Source organism: Pleurodeles waltl, chromosome 8 (genome assembly GCF_031143425.1).
Source record: "Pleurodeles waltl isolate 20211129_DDA chromosome 8, aPleWal1.hap1.20221129, whole genome shotgun sequence".
NCBI lineage: Eukaryota > Metazoa > Chordata > Amphibia > Caudata > Salamandridae > Pleurodeles > Pleurodeles waltl.
Genome location: NC_090447.1, coordinates 623,952,530 through 623,978,142, shown reverse-complemented (window position 1 = coordinate 623,978,142; position 25,613 = coordinate 623,952,530). Strand labels below are relative to the sequence as shown.

The 25,613-nt window shown below is 42.8% G+C and overlaps 1 protein-coding gene across 3 annotated transcripts in view; it reads left to right on the top strand.

Annotated features, from left to right (window-relative positions):
• GEMIN8 (gem nuclear organelle associated protein 8) overlaps positions 1-15,918 on the top strand; it is a 202,932-nt gene extending 187,014 nt beyond the window's left edge. For all 3 annotated transcript variants that reach the window (XM_069204728.1, XM_069204727.1, XM_069204729.1), the window contains exon 5: positions 14,613-15,918. In XM_069204728.1, the coding sequence (XP_069060829.1) occupies positions 14,613-14,869 (257 nt within the window). In that variant the 3' untranslated portion in view covers positions 14,870-15,918. The remainder of the gene's footprint in view (positions 1-14,612) is intronic.
• Positions 15,919-25,613: the final 9,695 nt, after the last annotated feature.

Here is a 25,613-nt window from a genome sequence, read left to right as displayed (position 1 = left end):
GATGACACAGATCAACAGCCAACAGATCCTTGGGCAGTTATGATATTGATCCCCCACGGGATACTGACCCAGACCTCTACCCAGCTAAGCCATCAGCCCCTGGTGATGCAACATCTTTTCAAGAACTGATTGTTAGGGTAGCAGCATATCATCAGGTCCCCTTACAAAAAGATCTCATCAAAGATGATTTTCTCTTAGAAACACTCTCCACCACCACCCGAGTATGTCAATACCTGCCTATGTTGAAGGGGATGCTCCGCCATTCGGTTTAGATGTTTAAAGACCCAGTGCTGGCACACATCATTACAGTGAGTGAATGAGAAGTATTAAGCTGCACCCTCAGACCCAGCTTACATCAAGAGCCATATCCCCCCAGGCTCACTGTAGGTATCTAATGCCCATAAGAGGCCCAATTCCCAGACTACGGTGGATGCTCCTTCCCCTGATAGAGTCCAAGCTCATTGACGCTTCAGGAAAGAGTGGCAGCATAAGCCGCCAACCATTGGAGAATTGCTAACACCCAAGGTTTATTGGCAAGATACAACAAGGCCCATTGGGCTGAAATGGAGGAACTCCTCCAATATCTCCCTGAAGAGTACAGAAAAAGGGGGTCATGAAACTGTGCAAGAGGGCAAATTAATATCAAATCATTCAATTAGGTGTGCCCTTGACTCAGCGGATACAGCAGCCAGGGGCATCAATATTAACGTACTGCTGCATAGACAAGCTTGGCTATGCATATCTGACTTTAACACAGAGGTGCAACAGATGCTCATAAATGCCCCATTCGACGAGTAACATCTGTTTGGTCCCCAGGTGGACCAAACAATGGAAAAGAGGAACAAAGACACAGAGGCAGCTAAATCCGTGGGGGAACTTCAAACCCCTACTCCTCGTGGTTCCTTTTGGCATCCGACATACAAACAGGCACCAAAACTACACCGTCAGATGCCCCTACCTCCTACTACCTGCAACAACACCAGATCTCCACTTCAACAGGATATTACAGAGGCACATGTAGAGGAACCAATTATAAGGGTTGGGGAAAGGTCGCCTCCAATTGTGCTGCACCCTCCACCTGCAAAAAAGTGACTTTTCTCATGTACAACCCCCCCTCCCCCCCGACTATTTAACACCTGTTGTGGGATGACTACAACACTTCTTCCATGCCTGGAAAACCATAACGACAGATCAGTGGGTGTTAGACATTATCCAACATGGTTATTGTCTCATCAGCACACCTCCCAAAATCCCACCTCACAAACACAAACTCCATAGAACATCAAAACCTGCTCAAACAAGAAGTGCAGGCTCTCTTGCACAAAGGAGCCATAGAGCCTGTCCCTCTTCAAAAGCAAGACTGAGGAGTATACTCCCTATACTTTCTAATCCCCAAAAAAGATGGATCACGACGGCCTATTTTAGACCTCAGGCCGTTAAATTGTTACATCCTATCAGAGCATTTCCTCATGGTAACTCTTCAAGATGTGATCCCACTGCTACAACAGGGCGACTTTGTCAGCACTAGACTTAAAGGATGTTTACTTTCACATTACAATCCATTCAGGTCACCCAAATACCTCAGGTTTGTTATAGCGGGAAGGCATTACCAGCTCATAGTGATCCTATTCGGAGTCACTACTGTGCCTTGTATGTTCACCAAATGCCTAGAGGTGGTCGCAGCACTTCTACACAGATAGAGCATCCATGTCTTCCCATATCGGGTTGACTGGTTCATCAAAGCCAGTACATTGCAGTTGTGTCAACAACACACTCAGATCACTCTATATCTTCTCCATCAACTATGGTTAACCATCAACATATAAAAGTCAAGCCTTCAACCTTCACAGATGCAGCTGTGTCTAGGGGCTATTCTCAACACATAAAAGGGTTCAGACTACCCAAATGCAGCCAGGATTCAGAACATCCAAGCGCTACTACAACAGTTTCACCCTAACCAACATATAACAGTCAAAGCAGTTATACTCCTCTTAGGCATGATAGCATCTTGCATTGCAATAGTACCACATGCAAGACTAAATATGTGCCCACTGCAAGAATGTCTTATGCGCCATTGGTCTCAGTCACATGGTCAGTTACAAGATATAGTGTTGGTAGACAGCTGCACTCATCCCTGTCTGCAGTGATGGAAGACACAAACTATCAAAAGTGCGGCCATTCCTCGACCCTGTTCCCCAGATCATTATCACAGTTGATGCCTCCCTCACAGGATGGGGTGCTCACCTACAGGATCTCAAACACTAGGGTCTCTACATAAACTACAGTGATCTTCAAGCTATTCATCGAGTCTAACTCGCCTATTAGGTAAGGTTGTCTTGATCCGGACAGACAACACTATAGCTGTGTTTTATCTACAGAAACAGAGGGGATACATTCTCTGTAGTTATCACAACTATCTTAAATGATTTGGCATTGAGCAGTACATCACAACATCCACGAATTGGCCGAACACCTCCTAGGGATGAACAACAACTTTACCGACCTCCTCAGCAGGATGTTGCAACAAGTCCACGAGTGGAAACTCCATCCCTAAGTTGTCTTCCCATACTTTCACAAGTGGGGGCTCCCACAGATAGACAGGTTTGGAACCACAGACAACGCAAAATGCCCAAACTTCGACTCCAGTTTCCCGTATTCACTATCCAAAAGCAGAGCTCTCTGGATGAACTTGTCAGGGATATTTGGCTATGCTTTTCCACCTGTCCCTCTTCTTCTGTTTCTGGTTCGGAAGCTCAGGCAAGCATCTCTCACCCTCATTCTAGTAGCTCCCACATGGGCACATGGTTCACCACACTACTCAAGCTCTCTGTAGTTCCCCACAAGAAGCTTCCACCTCAATCTGGACCTTCTCAGAACCAAGGAGAAATCAAGCACCAAAGGAACTCAAACCTGCAGTTTAGCTCCTGAGGTCATAGAATTTGGTTACCTAAATCTCTCGCTCAAATGTATGACCATTCTCAAAGAAGCTAGTAGGCCCACAACTAGAGCGTGTTACGCAGCTACGTGTAAAAGGTTTGTTTTCTACTGCCACAGTAAAATGCATTGCTCCACGTGATACAACTGTTCAAAACACTTTCTGCTATTTTCTCCATTTGCAGACCTCTGACCTAGCTTACATTTCAATATGCTTACATTTAGCTGCAGTGGCTGTCTAGCTACAAAATAGGCATCATTTGTTCTTGTTCAAAATACCAGTAATTAAGGCTTTTATGGAAGGCTTTAAAAGAGTAATTCCACCTAGAGCTCTTCCTACACCTGCATGAAATCTCAGCATTGTACTTACCTGACTGATAGGCCCACCATTTGAACCAGAAATGCCTGCTCTAATTTCTCTCTTGGAAAGTTGCGTTCTTGGTGGCCATTACTTCACTCAAAAAGAACAGATGATGGACGGAATGCTGAACCAGTCTTCACCCCTCAGTCACAGATCAGGATTTAATCCATCATTGTTTTGGTCACAATGTCACCCTAGTTTGTATCCAGCCATATTCAGTATAGTCTTGACCCTGCTCCCCATGGGAACAGTCCAGCCCAAACTGCCAGGCCAGGTCCTCTCTGGACCGGAAACAAGCATCTTGGGACTGGTTTTGGGGTATCACCCCTCATCGGCCGGGCTAGCTTGAATTCAGTGGCACAGTGAGCACAGGACTAGCGTTGTGGATGATTAAATCTTGCTTCTTGGGATGCCCCTCATGGAGCAGATGACAGCTAAACAATGGGGGGGGTCAGTTCACAGTTATGTAAGACTTAATGTAGCCATTGTGCCAAGGCCTAAAAAAAAAGTCATTACTGCATTAAGAGTTGGTTGGAGTAAAGAACTCTAATAGTTACAAAAAGATGTCCATGAAAAAGGGGAAAGAATATCAAACCTCGAAGTATCTACCAAAAATGGCTCAGCATAGCAAGAGTACCTGAGTCAAAAGGTTGTCAGTTTGAAGGAACAAAACATAATCCTCATAGAAATGTTTGAAGAAATAGAAACCCACTCAGGGCTCAATAATGTCTGCAACCCAGGTGTACCATAGGATGGAGAGGACTCTGATACGGAAACTTATGTATTAATGCATGTTCAAGAATATACTGGGGTTAGAAAATTCAGAGCACATACAGCTTGACAGAATGGCCACCCTGGGGCAAACAGACAGTTGTGCCCTGGCTATTGTATCTTGTTTTTATCACTTTCAGCACAAGGAGAGGGTTATGGAAGCAGCCAGGAAACAAGAGAACTTTCAATCTGTAGGCTTCACAGTCACCCATTAGTAAGACATTTTGATGCTGATGCTTCAGATGTGCAGATTATTCCATCAGGTCACCAGCTGAATGTCTGCACCTGAAGATAAGGAAAGATGGGGCTAAACTTTAAAAAGAACCAGGAAAGGCAGAAAACCACAATACATCACAAAGCATGTGGGCAAAGTCCTGAGCGTATGAGGTCAACTCCAGAGCAAAATACTCCCTGGCTATAACTGATCAAAGATTCTATGTGGGGCAAATAAAGCAGGGAGGCTTTTGGCTACCAGACTGACAGCTAAAACCGACTAATTATACATCCGCGCTGTTAGGGACGAAGAGGGTGTTATGGTGACAAAATAAGTGGAGAAGGTGGTGAGGTTCGACCAATTTTTACCAACCACTATATTATGCTCAGCCATCTGACCAAAAAGATGTTTAAGCATATATTAGAGTAGCCACCTTAGATGATGAAGGCTTTTAACTGCAGACTCCTCACCTTTAGAATGCTCCCATATGCCAGGCTGAATAAGGAAAGTCCCACACACCTCTAGGTGGCTCTACTTTGCTTTGTTCCCCCTAGAAGTGACCAAGCGGAACCACATATAAGCCCCACACCTGCATGCCAACATCTGTTCCTTTCTTTCTGTATGTTCGAATCTGAATCCAGAGCTTAGTTCCCACTTTCGTTTATGACGACCCCCAAAATTAAATTCAGTGTGCAAGTGAAAAATGATCCCTCCTCAAACTACAGGCTTCAGACCATGCCATGATTACAGAAAACAGACATTGATCATGGACCTGCACAAGGTGTGTCTTTGGTTTGGGGCACGACTCCAAGCTGTGCAATGAGTATGCCCTTATGCACCCAAACGCAATCCGGGACCATAAGCGAAGCTGTATGTCAGACAACCCAGGAAGACCTCAAGGGGCTTGTGCAAGTCCTGCCCCCACTCACGAGGCCACTCCTGCAAGAAGTAGTCATTGCTTTCAAAATCCTCATGTAAGTCGAAGTCCCACCAGAAGTATAAGACGACCAGCCGGATTTGACCCCATGCCTCCACTCTCCATCACAAAGGAAATCCAGAGGGCATAAAGATGCTGGTCAATCTCGTTCCTGATCTGTAATTGAGGAGCCGATTTGGCAGTTAATCCCAATGCGCCCCAAATTTCCCAGGCTTTCAGCAACGCTGCAACAGGTCAAGATCTTTAAAGAGGGCATGCTTCATATCCTGGATTGTGACCTTAGACCTGCAGGACCCATATGTTCTTATACCCATATTGCAGTCCCATAGTCATTACCAGAGCTTCAAGGTAGGACAGGAGCATTAATAATTTGCTGTGCTTCCCTTCAGCCTCCGCAGTGCATCTTCAGTGCTCAGGAAAGTGGTGGCTGTAGTCACCACCCATCTTTAGAGGTCAAAATACCGCTTTTACCCTACCTAGACGACTGGCCTTTGAAGGTGGGCTCACCACACTGTCGTAGACCACCTCCAAGCATCGGTGAACCGCCTGACATTGTTTCGATTCACACTCCACAAACCTAAGTCCCACCGGAGTCCTAATACTTTCTTTTACAGTAGCTGTCTTGGACATTGGGCAGTTAGTCTTGCCCTTTGCTGGAGTGAGTCCAGGACGTTCTGGCTAAGATCTTGATATTTCAGCCTCTGTCCTAGCTCTCGTGACAGCAGCTCTGAAGCTTCATGGTCTGTTAGCCTCACGCATCCTGCTTTTTGACTAGCCAGGGTGTACATGCAGGTTTTGCAGTAGAATGTGAAGTCCCAGTGGGCCCAGCACCAAGGCAACCTGTCAGATTCCCTCCATGTTTTAGTGTAATGCAAGTGGTCTTCAGTGGTAGATGTTTGACTGCAAATGGACCAGCCGCAGGCTCCGCCCCCTTGACCAGCAAGAGCTGCCTCTGGTGAGGGGTGCATCCCTGATGGGTTGAGAGGGCATTTCTGGGATGTAGAGATCAGACGACTCTGGTCTCCGGCAGAAGCTTGGCTCCATATCAATCTGTTGGACTTGCAAGCTATTCGTCTGGTGCTGAAAATCTTCCTGCCTTACATCAAGACAAGGCTGGTACAGGTTCGTACGGACAACACCACAGACCTGTGGTACTTCAACAGGCAGGGCGAAGTGGGATCCTGTGCCAAGAGACCTTGTGCCTCTGGAGCTGACTGCATCGTCAGATTATATTCTTGATCATGACCCACCTGGCAGTATCCTGGAACACAATGGCTAATTAGGTCAGCTGGCAGCGGATCATTAATGACGGCTGCATCCTGAGGTGGCACAGGTCATCTTCTGGCGGTGAGGGAACCCTGGCTAGATCCTTTCACCACCGTTGAACGTGTAGTGTCAAAAGACTTACGCGTTGGGGGTTCACTCAAAAACTCGTGGCAGGAGATGCCTCTCGGTTGAAGTGGAACACAGGACTCCTGTATGTCTTACTGCCATTGCTCCTACTGACCTGAGTTCTGAAGATAATCAGAAACAACCCAGCCCAAGTCGTTCTACTGGGCAGAAGAGTGTGGTACCCAGAGCGTATGGGCGCCGGAAGGATCTGTTACAGCAGCAAGGCAGGGTTCTACGCCCTGCCCCCTCACGTGTGGAGAATGAGCAACGACATTTACTGGGTTCGATCTACTACCTGAGTTGTGAACTTCATCCTTTCTGACAGTCTGCAAAGTCAGTTTACGCCTGGCTCTGTGGTAAGTTTGTGTCCTAGTGTGAAGTCCATAAAACAGACCCTTGACAACCCAAAATGTTGGATGTTTTATTGTTTATTTTGTCTTTGGCCCAGAGAGGCATTAAAGTGGATACTATTTAAGGTTATTCGTCAGCCTGTTCGGCATTTTTGCGATTGCTGGACGAACCGTCCTTTTTATGTCACCTTTTGCGGTTTCTTAATGGTATAACACACATGTTCCCTCCGAAACCTTTTGTGATGCCACTATTTGACCTTAAGTTGGTCTTGACATTTCTCATGTGCACTGACTTCAAACTGATACACAGCTGCTTGTTCCAGCTTCTGATCTTAATAACTGTCTTCTTCATTGCGATCACTTCAGCTCATTATGTGAGTGTCAGTCGACATACACCACCTCTTTTCTGGGCCAACTGGTACTGAGGACCTGGGCGTCCTTCTTGCCAAAGGTCATGACTACTTTCCACGTTATGCAATCCATCACTCTCCGCATTCTTTACCCCACCTCATGCCTCAAAAGAGAAAAAAAGACTCCATTGGTTGGACCCCAAAGAGCTTTAAGTGTTTACAAGGACCATCAGGTGAACATTTAGCTTTTATGGGGTTCTCCAAAGCAAAGTAAGGAAAGGCTATGCAAAAGAGGACTCTTGAAATGGATAGCACTCTGCCTTAAAATCTACTACACATTGGCCATAGAGCAGCCTCCAATAGGTCTGAGAGCCCATTCTATCTAGGCTAAGGTTGCTACCACTATGTTGGCACACTAGAGTTTCTGTTTTTTACTTGTGCCAGGCTGCAACTTGAGAATGAGTGCACACAAGCATGAAGCACAGCTACCTTGATGTCAGGTCCAGCTGGAAGGACATTTCGCTCTTTCGGTCATGCAAGATTTGTGGGTCTCAATCCACTCCACAGCCCCTCCACCTTTGAAGGTGCTGCTTTGGTATCTATTCTAAAAGTGAAGATTCTGTGGTTAGAAGTATCCATCAGAAGAACTAGTTACTTCCCTTCTGTAATGCTTTTTCTGATGGATGCTCTGTCTCACCACTTCCTCACTTCTCTTTACTGTAAGTGGTCTCTTTTTGCTATCTAAACAGTCCCAAATTATAGATTTGTATACTGGTACTGATGTTCGTTAGACTAATGCCATAGGTTATTGGATATTTTGGGAATCAGAAGATCTTTCTTAAGATCCTAGGTACTGGGAAAAAAATATTTATAAAATGAAGAGCTGTTGGGTTTTTTTTGCAAGAGATTTTAGATTGCTCGCTTCCCAAGAATTTTGAGGGCACTTCAGCTCACTCGTCCAACAGAAATACGAGAAGGAGGAGATGGTCAACTCAAGAGACTCTGCACAAAGATAAATCAAGAGCGAAAGTTGGACTAGACTAAGAAATTATTGTTGCGTTTTGGCAGAAGCATTTTTCCTGTACCTGTATGGGATAGAGAAGCGGGTGAGGATTGGATTGTATTCAAGTCTTTGTTGTCATGTTGAGTCACAACTAAAAATAGTTTTTGAATCCCAAATACCAATATCGTTGTCATCAAAAGAGCTTGACTCTTTGGTTGTTGTGAGAGAATACAGACGTGCACGTTTAAGGGACTGGTATAAAACATTGAAATTACACTACTGTACGCTGTTAAAAAATATATTTACATGGTTCTGTTAAGTAAGACATACCGAGCAAGGTAACTAGACCCCCTAGTAAAGACTCTATAGTACTTGATTATGTTTAACATTGTTGACAAGTGTACCTTTCTTAAATGATTATATTACTGCTTGACGAAATCTTCTTTATAACTAGATTTACATCTGTTGGTCTGATGGATTTGCTGCAGGCAATGCTCCTGGAGCAGGGTCAAGACTGATTTGCATATGGCTGGGTCCAAACTTGGGTGACATGGCAAGCAAAGTAACAATGAATTAAACCCAGATCTGTGACTAGGGGGTTAGAGTTTGAAAAGTTTCAACACTCCGTCCTCTCATTTTATTTTGTGATGCTTGTGGAAATGTCAAGGAACTCAATAATGAAATCCGGCCGCAGCAGACCATAAAACAGGTCCACAAATAGCCAAAAACGGCTCACATACTAACCTGTCAGACCTGGCCAGTCCGACCCATGTGAGGGTGCTTTCTCAACGTTCTCAGTTGACAGCCATTTGGGGCCTCTTTTGGTCTTTCTGCATATATTAAAATCTCTCAAGTCATCTAAAGCAATGTGACCCGGTGATTGGGTATTGATTGCCTTATTGTGTTTCTTTGAATGATACATTTCAGTAATTAGAGTTTTTAGAGCAGCTAGGTCCTGGCTAGTGATCCGAAATATTAAAAATGGTCCTCATTGGTTCCAGTCTTTCAAAAGGTGGGAAGTTGTCTTCTTTTGACTACATCGGACTAGCAGTGCTTTGTCCTTCTAGTAAAATGTCTGGTTAGGAACTTCTCTTGGCCCTCACAATTGGGCTGCAGAAATTTATATTTTCACCATTAATCAAAATGTTTTCCATAAACCATAGTCCACGGTAATAAACTGATGACTAAAACACACACGAAATACAACCCTGGGAATTACGTTACAATAAAGGAAAATACTTTTTGTGGTGTATAACATGCTTGCTCGTGGGCCCCCTATTATTTAAGTGTTGTGTTGTTGACTTTTTCCATGCCATACTGGGGGTTCAATGAAACATTTTCGGAGAGCGGTTCTATTTACATTCCAGCTCTCTTCTGGGATTTTGCTATGTATTTTTCAGTCAAACCCCACTTGGCTTGTAGCGCCTGTTGAGAAAGTTAGCAGATTATTGCAGTACTAATTCTCTTTGTAAACTGTGTAAAAAGCAAAATTATGAACTTTGAGAAGTGTCATTGTGATTTTGCGTAGTATTATGTAGAAACTAAGTTTCAAATAGTGATTATTTAATGCCAGCATTGGTGAAAGATTGTCGTGGAAATCTCTCCCAAATTCAAGCAAGCATTTGCAATGCGATGGGTCTGGCGTTTGCTCGAGTTAGAGCTATTAGCATTGTAAATTCCTAACTGTACTTTTCTTCCCACATAAATTTAAAACGAAAAGTAAAACAGTTGACATATGCAAGCCCCACCTTAAATTCTTTGCTAGAACTGACCGGAGCGAGATAATGCCTTCAGCTTTATATCTGCTGGGTCAGTGCTCTTTTAAAACTATTGATGCAAAGGCCGAATGGAGTGTCTTGGCAAACTGCTGCCTCTGTCTGACAGTAAAATCCTAGGCCCTGCTAGAGCCTGGCTGAGTTATTGGCTCCCTCTGGGAATGTCTAGAAAGGGTCATGGCTGGGATGAAAGGCAAACCAAACCAGAGGAGGGGCCATCACACACTGTAACAGGAGGAAGTGTGACGTAGTGTGATGGCCAACAAAAATGTTCACTTGGTGAAATCCCCAGGGAGAGCACTGAACTCAGCACACAAAGGAGGGACATTTCACAAAATGCACCAGTAAAAATAAAGCATTTAAAACCAGCACAACAAGGAATGATTAGCAAGAGTGGGAATGGGTAAAAGCCCACTGAGAGATTACAACAGGCAAGAGCGCTTCCGTGCTCGACCCTGAAAAGGAATGTGCGAAACAAACAAGGGAGGTCTGGTTAAATTTAGCAATACAATGGAAAGGCGACAAGCACAGCCTTTACCATTTCTGTAGACTGTTCCATGCCTACCTCGTGGTGGTTTGATTTGTACGCTTGGAAAAGGCACATGGGTGGACTTAAGTGAGACTTGAGAACATCCATTCCTGTTGAAGCTGTTTGGCTAGAACTTGGACTGCCCTCTGCCAGCGCTCAATTACTTTACTTCATTTACTTTACTTTAATAAATGTGGCTTCTTTTTTACATAAAAACTGCCAGTTCAACCAGTGTGTTTTCTCTGGGCTTTATTTGGCATTGGGATGGGCTATGACACAATGTAGTATCTTTGAGAACCCTCCTTCTACCCTTGCCCACTTAAAACAAATTCTTTAAACAAATATCAATGCTCCACAGAGGAAGACAGCATTTATGAACCAAAATAGCTTGTACTCCTGCTTTCTGCAGGTCCCAATACTTCCATAATTAAAGAGCATACACCTTGTGTCATGTGAATCGATTGCCCCGTTTGAATCGATAGATCGACAGAAGATACAGCGTGGTATGTATTCTGTTAGGACCAATGTGAAACTGTTGAACATCTTTTATTTCTCTCTAGTTATTTCAGTGTTTAGAGATGTGGGCTGTATCTGAGGGACACTCGGTGCAGCGATTTGAGCAAGTTAACTTTTGTTCCAGCTAAAAAACTGGTTTCTTAAAGATGTAGATAAATGTTTGCATAGCATACTTTCTAGTGTCATAGTATCAATGCATGATGTAAACCTAATTGTTATACTTATTTGTTTATAACAAAATACTTGTATTTCCAATACATTTTACAGGTTTTTTTTTAACGAAAATAAACTATTCTTTACTTGAAATTGAAGGAGTGTGAAGCATGTGTGTACCAGTTAAAACTCCAAACTAATTGAGGAATGTGAATGGACTGTAAAAGGGGCCTTGGAATGAATTCTCAGCTGTCACGAACACATTGATGGATTTAACTTCCTTGTGGTATTTCCCGGTTTATTTGCGTTTTTGGCAAATCTACATTGTAGAGATTGTAACTGCGAGAATAATGAAGCACCATGTTTGCTTTGTGTTTAAAAGGAAATAAAATATCTAAAAATTGAATCCCAAAAATAGGAACTGCTTCAGTATTGTAGTGACAATGCTGACCGAGACAGAATCTTATGTCTACAAACTGTATGACAGAATATTTTAAGTACTTTTATCAATCGGGGACTTTAGGTGGACTGTATATTGGATCAAGTACTGCAAACCTTGGCACTAGAATGTCCTTTGTTATTTACGTCAAAATAATGGATAAAACAAAATTATACTTTGTTGGCAGTACCAATTTTCCTTCACTGAAATTGTTACCAACAATTTACAGTATAAGGTACAGCGAATGACAGTTCACCACATCCTTTGAGTTCTTTTTATGCAAAACCAAATCATGTTTAAGTCCTGTTTCTTAACAGAAAAATAATTATGTTGGAATGTCAGTAATAAATGGTGTGTAATCAGGAAGCCTTGCAGATAGTCCGTCTTCATGTGTATGTTTCTGTTCCCTAGTTAGGTTTTTGGCTAGTGTACTGTAAAATTACACCATTAGGAACTCTGAAACAGCTATTTTAGTAATGATTGTTTTGTAGGATCATAGATCTTATTTAGATCATAGACTTTAGAAGAACAGCCATAGTAGCTTTGCTCTAACTAGGGAATGTAAGTACGGGGGGAGGGTTTCACTACTGGGCAATGGTCTTCTAGGTGGAAGCAGAGTAGATGATGCCACAGAGCAGACTTATTTTGTATGGCTGCATCTTTCTGTACCCTCATGTGACCAACGAGAAGTAAGTCCAGGAATTCAGCATAAAGGGACATCACCAGGGCATTGCTTGATATATTTAGAGATGTACGTGTAAGTAGGGGGTGTCTTCGGTGTAAAGTACTAAGAATTTTGTTTTTGATAGTTGCATTAGGGGAAAGCTGGTTACATCCATTGCTCGATCAGGGACAGGTTTTCAGGCATAAAAAACCGTCATAAGTAGACCTGGTTGCTGCACTCTGTGTATTAGTGAATTGAGAAACAAGGCTCTACAGGGAGTGCAGAATTATTAGGCAAGTTGTATTTTTGAGGATTAATTTTATTATTGAACAACAACCATGTTCTCAAAGAACCCAAATAACTCATTAATATCAAAGCTGAATATTTTTGGAAGTAGTTTTTAGTTTGTTTTTAGTTTTAGCTATGTTAGGGGGATATCTGTGTGTGCAGGTGACTATTACTGTGCATAATTATTAGGCAACTTAACAAAAAAAAATATATACCCATTTCAATTATTTATTATTACCAGTGAAACCAATATAACATCTCAACATTCACAAATATACATTTCTGACATTCAAAAACAAAACAAAAACAAATCAGTGACCAATATAGCCACCTTTCTTTGCAAGGACACTCAAAAGCCTGCCATCCATGGATTCTGTCAGTGTTTTGATCTGTTCACCATCAACATTGCGTGCAGCAGCAACCACAGCCTCCCAGACACTGTTCAGAGAGGTGTACTGTTTTCCCTCCTTGTAAATCTCACATTTGATGATGGACCACAGGTTCTCAATGGGGTTCAGATCAGGTGAACAAGGAGGCCATGTCATTAGATTTCCTTCTTATATACCCTTTCTTGCCAGCCACGCTGTGGAGTACTTGGACGCGTGTGATGGAGCATTGTCCTGCATGAAAATCATGTTTTTCTTGAAGGATGCAGACTTCTTCCTGTACCACTGCTTGAAGAAGGTGTCTTCCAGGAACTGGCAGTAGGACTGGGAGTTGAGCTTGACTCCATCCTCAACCCGAAAAGGCCCCACAAGCTCATCTTTGATGATACCAGCCCAAACCAGTACTCCACCTCTACCTTGCTGGCGTCTGAGTCGGACTGGAGCTCTCTGCCCTTTACCAATCCAGCCACGGGCCCATCCATCTGGCCCATCAAGACTCACTCTCATTTCATCAGTCCATAAAACCTTAGAAAAATCAGTCTTGAGATATTTCTTGGCCCAGTCTTGACGTTTCAGCTTGTGTGTCTTGTTCAGTGGTGGTCGTCTTTCAGCCTTTTTTACCTTGGCCATGTCTCTGAGTATTGCACACCTTGTGCTTTTGGGCACTCCAGTGATGTTGCAGCTCTGAAATATGGCCAAACTGGTGGCAAGTGGCATCGTGGCAGCTGCACGCTTGACTTTTCTCAGTTCATGGGCAGTTATTTTGCGCCTTGGTTTTTCCACACGCTTCTTGCGACCCTGTTGACTATTTTGAATGAAACGCTTGATTGTTCGATGATCACGCTTCAGAAGCTTTGCAATTTTAAGAGTGCTGCATCCCTCTGCAAGATATCTCACTATTTTTGACTTTTCTGAGCCTGTCAAGTCCTTCTTTTGACCCATTTTGCCAAAGGAAAGGAAGTTGCCTAATAATTATGCACACCTGATATAGGGTGTTGATGTCATTAGACCACACCCCTTCTCATTACAGAGATGCACATCACCTAATATGCTTAATTGGTAGTAGGCTTTCGAGCCTATACAGCTTGGAGTAAGACAACATGCATAAAGAGGATGATGTGGTCAAAATACTCATTTGCCTAATAATTCTGCACTCCCTGTACACCTGGTATTAGCAGTTCCATATTTAAATCATATATATATTGAAAACGAAATGAAGGAGCGCTGAGACTGCAAGGTTTATTAAGAGGTGGTAACACAGCTTTGTCAATCTCGACATATTGTCAGCTTCCATTTTAGAAACGTGACAACAGTTCTCTGTACCTTTAATCCGCATACTTTGGCTCCAAGTTTCCTAGTGTACTGTTTTGTATACTGTTAATTACTTTCAGAGGTGTCCTTGCATTAAATCGTGAATCTCCAATTAAAAGTTGCGTTGTTTCATTTTTTTTTCTTCTGATTATGCATTCATTTCTGTTGAGTTTTGGTGTTTTTGTACCTGTGGGGATTTCCCGCCTTTTCTCACAGTGTGTCGTTTGCTTGATGTTCAGGTAAACAGCAGCAGATCGACGATGAGAACCACGAGATGTACGTAGCAGCCGACCACGATCTTCACTTTAACACAAAGCGGTCGGTGCAGCCCCCAACAGAGAGGCCCGGGGAGCGGAGAGTGGCCGAAATGAAGAAGCTCTACGGCGAGGATGCTGCAAAAATTCAAGGCATGGAAACTGCAATGCAGCTCAATTTTGACAGGAACTGTGATAAAAAGAAGCCCAAATACTGGCCTGTTATTCCCCTGAAACTGTAATCCATCTTCTGAGCGTATCCCTGTGTACTTGAGCAAGCTGTGGGAACATCCCGGACTGTTATACATTAAAGAAACGTTAACTGTGCTGCATGCTTTCCATTACTGTTTACTCGAGAGACATTAGGCTCGCTTTCAGGGTTTTTGTGGAGGGGGATAACATTTGTTTTAGTCCGAGTTGAATGCAACTTTTTCCGGATACACTGAATTGAACTGGTGTGGCTTTTCTTGTTTAATTTACGTGAAGAATTTGAGTTTGTATTTATTTACCAAAAAATGAACCATTTGTTGCAACAGCTGTGTCGGATGTTTGCACTTTTCAGCATGGACGCCCTCTCCATTTTTGTACACAATATTCCAGCAGGAATATTATTGATTTTTTCATTAGTATTGATTTTAAATTCCCTACGACAGTTTATGCGATTGTCAAACTATTCTTTTCTTCATTAGCAAATGAAGCAGGAAAGGTATGGCTAAGAGATTGTAGCTTTTCTTGTTTTTTGTACCGGCGCTTTTCTACGATCACTTCGCTGCCTGCAGAATGTCTTCAACCATAATAAGCACAACTCGCCTTTAGTCGATCATCAGGTCACAACAACACCCATTATGCTACATTGAAAGGTGAAAACAGTTTATTAAACCACACATCTGAGAAAGCAAACTATTAACTGAAATCAAAGAAATACCTGTGCTATGCTATTATTGCGTTTCCACCGATTGTGTCCTTTTGGAGTCGTCACCAGACACCTGTTGAGTGAAATATTGTGTTTTTTTTCTCGCAGTGTTGGTGTACAGCACGGGAAGCTCAGTATCTTGTACATCTGTCTCTTGATATTTTTTTAAGCTTTACATTTGTTTTGCATTAACTGGCCGAATGTGGGTCACAGCGATAAGGAAATCTGTTTTGCTGTTTGTATGTTTTGTGGACGCGTTCCAATAATGGCAAGTAGGTCTGCCTGAGCTATTCCTGCAGTCACTTAAAATGACAGCGTTACTGTTTTTTATTTTTTTTAACTCTGATAATAAAACGCTTCTAGCCTGTTAGCTTTTCAGAGTGAGTTTTGTCAGTGTATCTTGTTTGATATCTTAGCTAAATGAACTTTTCTTTAGTTCCCCAGGGTAACAACCTTGTGTTATTTAGCGGCACGTATTTCCCCTTTCCCACCATAGTTCATATGTTTGAGTTTTCCTCTCGCTTTTCCATTTTGTGCATGTCTTGACCCCTACTGCTGGCTCTTCTCTAACAGCTTGACTCCATCCAATCCTCAGACCAGCAGAGCTGATTCTCATGCCATGGAGGCCATTGCTCTAGGGTATATGGCTTTAATCGAGCGGTAGTTTGCACGCATGTATATTTAAGAAAGCAAATAGCCTTGGGATTATTTTCAACACTGATAGCATGCCCCTTGGAGACTTGACCTTTCCATTACAAATGCAGAATCCTAAAGAGAACTCTTGATTTCTAAAATGTGCGTGTGTATGTATATTGGGACACTAATGTCTGGTGGATGGTGTATAGTTGTGGTCCCCTGCTGTGAGTACCATATTGTTAGTATCTTGTATCCTGTCTTTTGATTTTGTCCCCAGCTTCACGCTGATCCAGTGCGTGGGTGAGGGCCTAGGCCTGTACCCTGACATGAGTTGGGGCCTTGTCCTGGACCTGAATGGGTGCACCATGTGTGCCCTTATTAGTCTGAATGTGACTCCTTGCTATTTATACCACTGAGTGTCAAATGCTGAAGGGGTTGTAATTGACCAAGTTTGCAGAGCTGTTGCAGGACGGGTCTTGGGCAATCAAATGCAAATGACCCCAGCCCCCTGTCGTAGTTTAACTCTTGCTGTAGGCAAGACTGCTGGTTCAAGGATGAACGTACTTATGTTTGTAGGTGACTATGCCAGTCCTACAACAAGTCACAACTGTTGTCCCAACCCTCCCAGCTCACAAGCAGCACTTCGCCAAAAACCCAAACAGCAAAAGGTGATTTGTGGCAGCCTTTGCGCATTGACTCAAGAGTGTGACATCTCAGGGAGTGTCATGGTTAAACAGAGATTACCCCTTTCTAACATGAACAACATGTCTCAATCAAATATAGGCAATGAAGAAAGTGCAGTAAGGTTTCAATAGGTTTTATTTAACAAAACAGAAATCTGCGATAAGTTGCATGGGCTGCAATGATTAGGATAATGAACAGTGCAAGAAACAGAATGGTAATCACAAGAGTCATTCATTCAAAGACCCCACACCATCTTGCAATGATATGAAATATGTCCTAATACCCTAATGTCATGTACCTAATCTCTAACCTAAACGAGATCTAGGTGTGTTAAACCTAATATGCCAATGCCATGTCCATGAGAAGAACCCTCCCCCCCCCGCTCCCAACCCTTGTTATCTTGGAATGAGGTCTCTAGCTCAGACTCCGTAGGGACACGAAGACTGTGCCAGTGTCAAGGCGACGTGCGGCATCGATAGCAGCGATGGCATCTGGTCGGAATCCCTCTGGCTATCTGTTTTAGTGAGGAGTATTTATACAGATCTGCTTCGACCCCTGACGTAGGTCTGTTCCCAAACAATAGATAACAAGACATGCTTGGGACGGTAATTTATATAAGCAATTCCCTCAAAGGCATGAAGAGGGAAAGTAATATGAACACCTAAGGCTTGTTTATCTTTGGCGCTTGATATTGACCCCTTAGTGCGGTGGCACTGATAAAGCAAAACTACAACATGGGCCTAACTAAAAACAAGGCAGCCATCTTAAGAGTTAATTAAATGCGCTAAAACAGAGCAAGCTAAATAGGGTAAAAGTCACTAGGTGACGGGGGCAGAAGTCTGCAAGCCAAAGGCTAAGCTAACTTCTGTTTCCTATTAAAACAAACTAGGATTCACTACACCCCAAGGTTGAGGCCCATGAGTCCCTGCTTGCCCTGTTGTCCCTAACGGAGTATGTGTGTTCTTTTTTATCTAAAACACTTTCTTCTACTTGTGAAAAACATCTATGTATGTCTGTTACTTAAATGTTGAATAGCTTTTACTGTTATGCAGTTCCTACTTTGATGATAGGACTGCATGTCCAGGCCAGCAGCACCATAGAGCGTGGGAGACTGAGTGCAACCGCACCATTTGGAAGCTATCGGCCATACACCTGGCTAGCTCACAGTGCCTCAACCACACTGCCAAACCTGTCTGGGTAAAAGGTGATAACGACAACCTCGACATGACACACTGACTCCTCAGGGAAGTCGTGTCAACAGATCGTACCCCTTTCACTCAGTTACTCACACATGCTAAGGCAAGACACAAAATGCAAAGTGGATTTCAATGCGCTTATTGAAGCAATCACTTCCGGGTATAAAAAGCACATACTGCGATAATTAGGCAGATGAAACAAAGCAAGGAAACCAACATTACAGTTAAAGTGAAGCTCATGAACAATCCCAACATACTGTGTATACATATAGATAGTGTAGAAGTTCTCACCAAACCCTGTGTCTGAACCTGACAGCATAAAAGTTGTAACCCTCTGCTTGGTCCGACCTAAGGGGTTAGCCCTACTCCTATACCTGAATCGAATAGAAGGGATCCACCTTTTGTGTATGGTAATCCTCTCAGGAATCTCATAAGTGAATGTCAGCAAAGGTGTCTGTCGTATAGTATGCGTCCCAGTTGATCATGACCAGAATGCATTCTACCCTTCCTGGGCCTAAGTGTTGTTTATATAATGACCCATACATTGTGTGGACAACAGTTCAGATGTAATGCTGTGTTTCAGAGATAGAAGCTGGCAACACAAGTTAGTATATCATGTACTGTATGCACCAGCCTTGGTCAAGGAGTACAGATTACATGTGGTACGAGTCTGATTAAATGTGCATCGTGAACTTTGCCATCCTAAAAGACGCAGCTGATAAAATATGTAAAAACAAATGCGAAAAGCAGGCTCACTGAAATATGAATAAAAATGTGTATAAAAGTAAACAAAGGCACAAGCTGTGAACTAAGCTAAGACCGGGTTGCCCAACCTAGGTATTAAACGTCTCCATAACATTACATATAGAGAAACTTCAAATAATGTTAATATCGCACCAGTAAGTCCCAAACCAAAATTTCGGTATTTGACCTAATCCACACTGAAAGTGATATTGATTATAGCTGATGATGGGATCCCAACTTTGCTTTGATGCACTGTAACCAAGATTTGAGCATTCCTCATCAATAATTACCATATTTGTACATGCTGTTCCCCTTAATCCATGCTAATGGCCTATTCTTGCCAGATTGGAATGAGAATGAAACGACATTCCATAGTGTTGTAATGTATTATTTCTCTTAAAGAAGCATACATTCACCCATACGTTTATTGGAACTGTGAGACCAGAAAACAAGAGGCCTGCTTTCACCAAGGGAAGACGAAGGTTTTCAAATTTGTAGGTTCAGTATAAAGATGAGGGATCACTACAGAAAAGGAATAACCAATCTTACTACTTCACCAATAACATGGTGATTGAAGAAGGCATTGGCAAAAAGAGTGCTACCGCTGGCAGGTACTCCATTTTTCACCCTTTTGATACCAGGGAAGGGTTTTTGCTGCATGCCAACTGTATTTGTTTTCCAGGCAGTAGCGTTGAATGCTTTGCTGATAGCCTTTTTAAGGCCATCATCAGTAGATTTGACTTTTAATAGATGGCTAACTAAAAAACTAATAAGTGGCTGCTTGATCTGTGAAATCAGTGAGAGGAAACTCAAATCACAAGTTACTGGGAAAGGTCACGTGTCCATTTCAGAGGCTAGAGGAAGCAGGGCAAAGTTACTTATTTCCTCCAACCAATGAGATCTCAGTTTTGTCTGCTTTGATTTTTAGCCAATTTCAACCTGTGCAATTATGAACTTCCAAAAGCAAGTCCTGAGAAGCATGCTCAGTGCCTCCTGGCCTTCTTTTTCTCCCACCCAAGCATGAGGACGACCTGTGTCTCATTGATCTGCGTATTTCTTTGAAAGCTCTCAGCAAAGGAGCAGAGCTACAAAGGAGTTTAAAAAAATGAGTGACAATAAAGAATGATGGAAGACTCCAAAAAAAACATACTTCAAGTGCTCAAACGTAGGGTGGGCTGGATACTACTGTGGAATGACCAGAAAGCTGACATTGGATCCAGGCACTTGGTACCCTTGAACGTCCCATTGGTTTAAGGTGTAGCAAATGAATGAAGTGTTCAACAGTGTTGAATGGCGTTATTAAACGTAATTATCTTAAAATGATGCTTTGTCCTATTGATAGGTCAATTGCCACAAAACAAAAGAAGAATGGAATCTGTCGGGGCAAAACAGCACCTACAAATGATTGAGGATCTCTTGTATTTTCACCAAATACTGAAATGTACTTGTGACAGTCATCACCAGAATCTCAAAGGCAGCTGGGACTTGTGGACTAGTGGTTAAGTTCTCCTATCTCAGGTCAAACTAGCACGTGATGACTTGCAGACCTCAAACACAATTTATGGAGTACTCCTATTACGTCTTCAGCCTAATGACCACTGTTCCAAGACTTATAACCTCGCAGCTCAAAAAGAATCTCCCAGTGAGCAAAACAATACAATTCCATATTAACATTTTATCTCTTACTCCAATTTCAAAATCTGAGAGCGAAAGAACTCCAAATAGCATTGTCTATATATGCTGCACTGTCTATAATGACTATAAATGAACCTCACCCCACACAGACCAGGACATAACATTTCTTGTGGGTAAAATTGATACCTTCGCCCTCACACCAACAGATATATATAAATCCCGTGAAATGAATGTTCAAATCCCATATTCACTATTTCGCCTGTCTCTTCCTTGTTAGAATTCAGCTTAAGTCAGTCCCATGAAATAACATAGAACCTCGCCTGATTAGATCCTTGCATACTTTACCCAGGACATAAACTACTTAAACATATCGTATCGTACAGCTCTGAATCTTGTCACCTATCTATCCCAGCGATTGCATCAATTGCGGGTAACTAAGAATTCTCATCATAACCGTTCTAAATCAAGACTTGCAACATTATACAAATACTGATTGACACAGTCGCTATGATTAAAAAAAAAAAAAAAAAAAAAAAAAGGTACATTCCTCCTTCGAATGCTCCCTTCATAATTGAAATCTGCAGCCAAAAGTCGCCTAGAAATCACTGATCTGACTACTGCTGAAAATCTTAACCTAGTGTTTCTGGCAGAAACCTGCCTTACTGACTCCTCTCAGCCGGTTCTGGCACCCCTCTTACCAATGGGCTCTATAAAACGTCAGAATCATAAAGCTAGGTGGGCGTTGCTTTAATAAAGATAATCCATTCAATGCGAATCTCGGAAAATGCATCCGTTCCACATCTTCCAGTCTCTGTCCATCAGAGTAATAACGGCAGATAAGAACCCCATGATTCCACCTCCCTGAAGGTGAAAGTGCATTATTCATTTAACAGCTAATGAACTTAGCTGCTGGAATTATTTCTGCCACAAAAACAGCATCTAGGTGACTTCGATATGCATCGGGGGGATCTAAGTGAATCTACTGCATTGACATTAGCCCACTTTATTAAAACAACCTAGATCAATTATGCAGAGCACCCTCTTGCTTTGTTAACATGGAACTGAATACACCCCAGTCACTGGACCCATACAAAAAGAATGATAAGGGCATAAGAGGACGTTTGGTCATTAATAGTGCTGAATATCACTAGAAAAGGTATTGAGTAAAGAAATGAGGAAAGGCGCAATATTGTACATATATTTATTTTATAAAATATTTGAAAAGTTAATAGAATAATTAAGGTGAATTTACTTTTTCTTACCTCATTTGTATGAATTTAAAGGTGTACGAGAAGTGACCCTGATGAAGCATCAGAAAATCGCTCCAAAAGGCACTGGCCATTTAATGAATTAAATCTGGTTATAATTAATGTAACTTTGAATTCCTTGAGGTATGGTTTTATATATATATATATATATATATATATATATATATATATATATATATATAAAATATATAAATATATAAATAAAACCTAGTGGCGGTGCTCTGTCTAACGGGGACAGAGAAAAAGGAGGGTGAAAAAAGTTGAGTTTCCCATGTTAATTACCATAGGACCTTTAGACACGTCTACTGCCCAACTACTGGAATGAAATACACCAAATTTGGCAATAGCTAGCTTTCAGTACACAGATTGTGCTTTCTCTTACTTGGTATAAATCTGTTCAGTAGTTTTTGAAAAAAAATAGTTAAATCCAAATTTGTATGTCTCTTGCCGCAAAGTATTCACAAAAAAAGATGAGCTTCTGATTGGCTTCCAACACTTGAAACCAGGAAGTATTGGCAGCCATCTTGGGACTCTGCTTCAGCTAAGTACCAGACAAAATGCAACAAAAAAAATAAGAAAAGGGGCCAGGTCAGTCACCCTGACCTCTTAGCTCTGGTGGTGGGGTCCCAGAGGGACCCCAGCACCAGAGCAAAAAAGTATTTATTTTTATTTGTTTTGCTGCAGAGTCTCGATATTCGCAGCAAAAAGATTTTTTCAAAAAGAAGCGCAGGCTTCTGTGCTTGTTTTTTAATAAGCCCCCAGGTGGACCAGGTCCTGGGGCATTCATAATTTTGAATGTGGGGGGGGCCTTCACCCCACACCCCCAGGGACCACTACCTTCCGCGGGCGATTTCTGTGATGTATAGGGGGGGCCTGTAGCCCTCGTGCCCTGGGGACCACCACCTCCCTGGACAAAATGCTGTGATTGTGTGGGGAGGCCCAACAGCCTCCCCCACAGCCCTAGGGGCCACCACCTCCCTGGGGCATTCATCTGATTGTGTGCGGGGGGCCATGAAGTGCCCCCGGGGCCCACCACCTCCCTGTGGCAACCTGAAAAAATTAGAAAGGGGGTCAGTTTCCAACCCCCTTAGCCCAGGGGAGCACCACCTCCCTAAGGCTGTGCACGTTGGAGGGGAGGCCACGTGGCCCCCCCCATCCCCTCGAGGAGCCACTGATGAAAGCAGCTGCCTGTTTGCTGGAGCAGTGGGACCTCATGGGAGGCATAAGGCTCCCCGTGGTCCCAGACAGGCTGTAAACTGCATATAATAAAATACATTTCAAAAATGTTCAGGGACCACGGAATGCCTTGAGACTCCCCCCCATGGTGCCAGATAGCCCATGAAGGGTGAATATATATATATATATATTTAAAAAGGTCCAGGTGTATCTCTATCCCTGGTCATTTCTTCAACTGGAAATATTTAAGGCTCATATTGAAAGGTTATCTCACTGTTTTTAAATTACAAATACATTTTTCTTTTCAATTTGTGGAGAAATATCTCATTCAAAGTATATAATCTATCAAAGCCTAAAAAACTCTCTAGCTCCCTCTTTCTCTCTCTTTCTTTTAAACTTTTTCCTACTCACAGACCAATTCAGACCTTTATGGATCCACTCACAGACCCTCATGCACCCACTCAGACCCTCACACCCACACTCATAGACTTACTGACATCCTCATGCACCAAATCACAGACCAGCGCAGACACTAGCGCAGCCAGTAAGACACTGATGCATGCACTCTCACACCCAGACAGACTCTCACAGCGACTCTCATCCCCATATACAGCCTCTTATACCTATTCTCACACCCACAGAAATAGGCAGCATCCAACTCATGCCGTGTACAGCCAAACTGCCATGTGCAGAGTAGAATGGTTAGGGGGGGTTGGCCGCAGGGACTGGCTTGCAAACCAGGTCTTGTGGGCAACCCCTGCTGTGCACGGACGAAGGCCGTGCACGGTGCAAGGTTGGGTGATTATAGGGACATGGGCTCGGGCCAGGCTTCAGGCCAACCACTGCTGCGCATGGCCAAAGGCCGCGTGCAGCGGTGGTTGGATGAACATATAGTGATGAAAATGAATTTATATTAAAAAAAAAAATGTTACAGGGATGTTATAATTAGGAAATAGTTTAAAAAACATAGAAATTCACTGCAAAAAACAAATGTTACACGGACGTTATAGTTAGGTTCTGAATTTACACATAAACATAAAAATTCATCTGTTACAGTTAGATATGTAAAGTAACTATAACTTGTGCCTTGAGGTAACTATAACCCATGATCTCTCCATGCACTGCTAATTACCCTACAAATTACAGCACTCAGGACATCTTTGATAACATCATTGATAAAGTCACTATAACATCTGCAGTAAAATTATTGATCACATATCTAATTACTTTAGATAATGAAATCAGGTGAATTTCTATGGTTTTGTATGTGTATATTCAGAACCTAACTATAATGTCCCTGTAACCTTTTTTTGGGGGGGAGGGTGTGTGTGTGTGTGTGTGTGTGTGTGTGTGTGTGTGTGTGAGTGAGTGAGTGAGTGAGTGACTTGGCTCTGTCTGCAGGATCATCCCAAAACATTTTGCCTTCACCATCCCATTTTCTGAACCCTGCACTCTTTAACACTGCTAACCACTGCTTGTGCTCTCTCCTTTAACATTGTGAAATTGGCCTTACACCCGATAGGCACATTTAATTCGTATACATAGCTAGTAAAGTGGTGTGCCATATGTACCCACTACCTGCAGTTTAAATGCTACTAATGGGCCTGCAGCACTACTTATGCCACCCAGTTAGGTAGCCTTTTAAACATGTCTGTGTACGCGGTTTTAAGATGCCATTTTGATCTGGCAAGATAAATCTCTTGCTAGGCTCAAACGTTGCTTTGTAATACATACAGGTGGCCCCTAGGGTAGGCCCTACACAGCCCAGATTGCACGGTGCAGTGTATTTGAAATGTTGGGCATGTACTTCTAAGTTTTACATGTCCTGGTAGTGAAAAACCCTTAAAACTGTTTAACACTACTGTGAAGCCTACCTCTCCAATAGGATAGCATCAGGTTCCCTTATGACACTTAATAAGTAGTAGCTTTCAATTGGGAGCAGATAGGAATGACAACTTTGGTGCCTATGGAACTCTAATGTAAAATTTTCTTTAATGGTAAGGTTGCTTTTTGAGTTACAATTTGAAAATGCCACTTTTAGGAAGTTGGCATTTGCGTACCCTATTTGGTGCTTGCAGCATGTTCCTTGGGCACATGACTGGGTGTTTTTGGCAGTTGGACTTGGTTTATTCCTCCCAGACAGCCCCACAATAGAGGATTAGGTGTGCCCTGGGGGGCAACAACTGCTAGGGTGGGGAGAGGAGCTGGGCACAGCCCTACTGCAGCTGTGCTGTGCTCTGCATACCATATTGTTCATGCTGCCTGCTTGAAGCCAGGATAGGGGCGGAAGCACACTTCAAGAACTCTAAAGGGAATTCTTTAGAAACGTCTCCTAAAGAAAACCTCAAAGTGTCCACCAGGTATAAATAGTGGATCCTCAGACCCAACTCTTGAGTACAACTCTAGGCCTGTGGATACTACAGAAGAAGGACTGGTGTACTGTTTTACTGGCAGAAAGACTGCTACTGTACTGCCCTGTTAATCTGCTGCCTTGTTTGCTGAGAAGGAAGACTGGATCTGCACCCTTCGTCCTAAGTTGAAGTGACTCCAATGGTCAGCTGTCTGACATCCTGTTCTGAGCTACCGGGAGATAACAAGATCCATATGTACTGCCGAGCTGACCACCTGCCTGAGGCTAGCTGGACTCTGCTGGAGTGTGTTACTGACCCCAAGAGCTGCCCCTCAAGTCCTGGAGCCTTTGTGTAGCCTCAGTTGAGCTCTTTCTTTAAAGAAA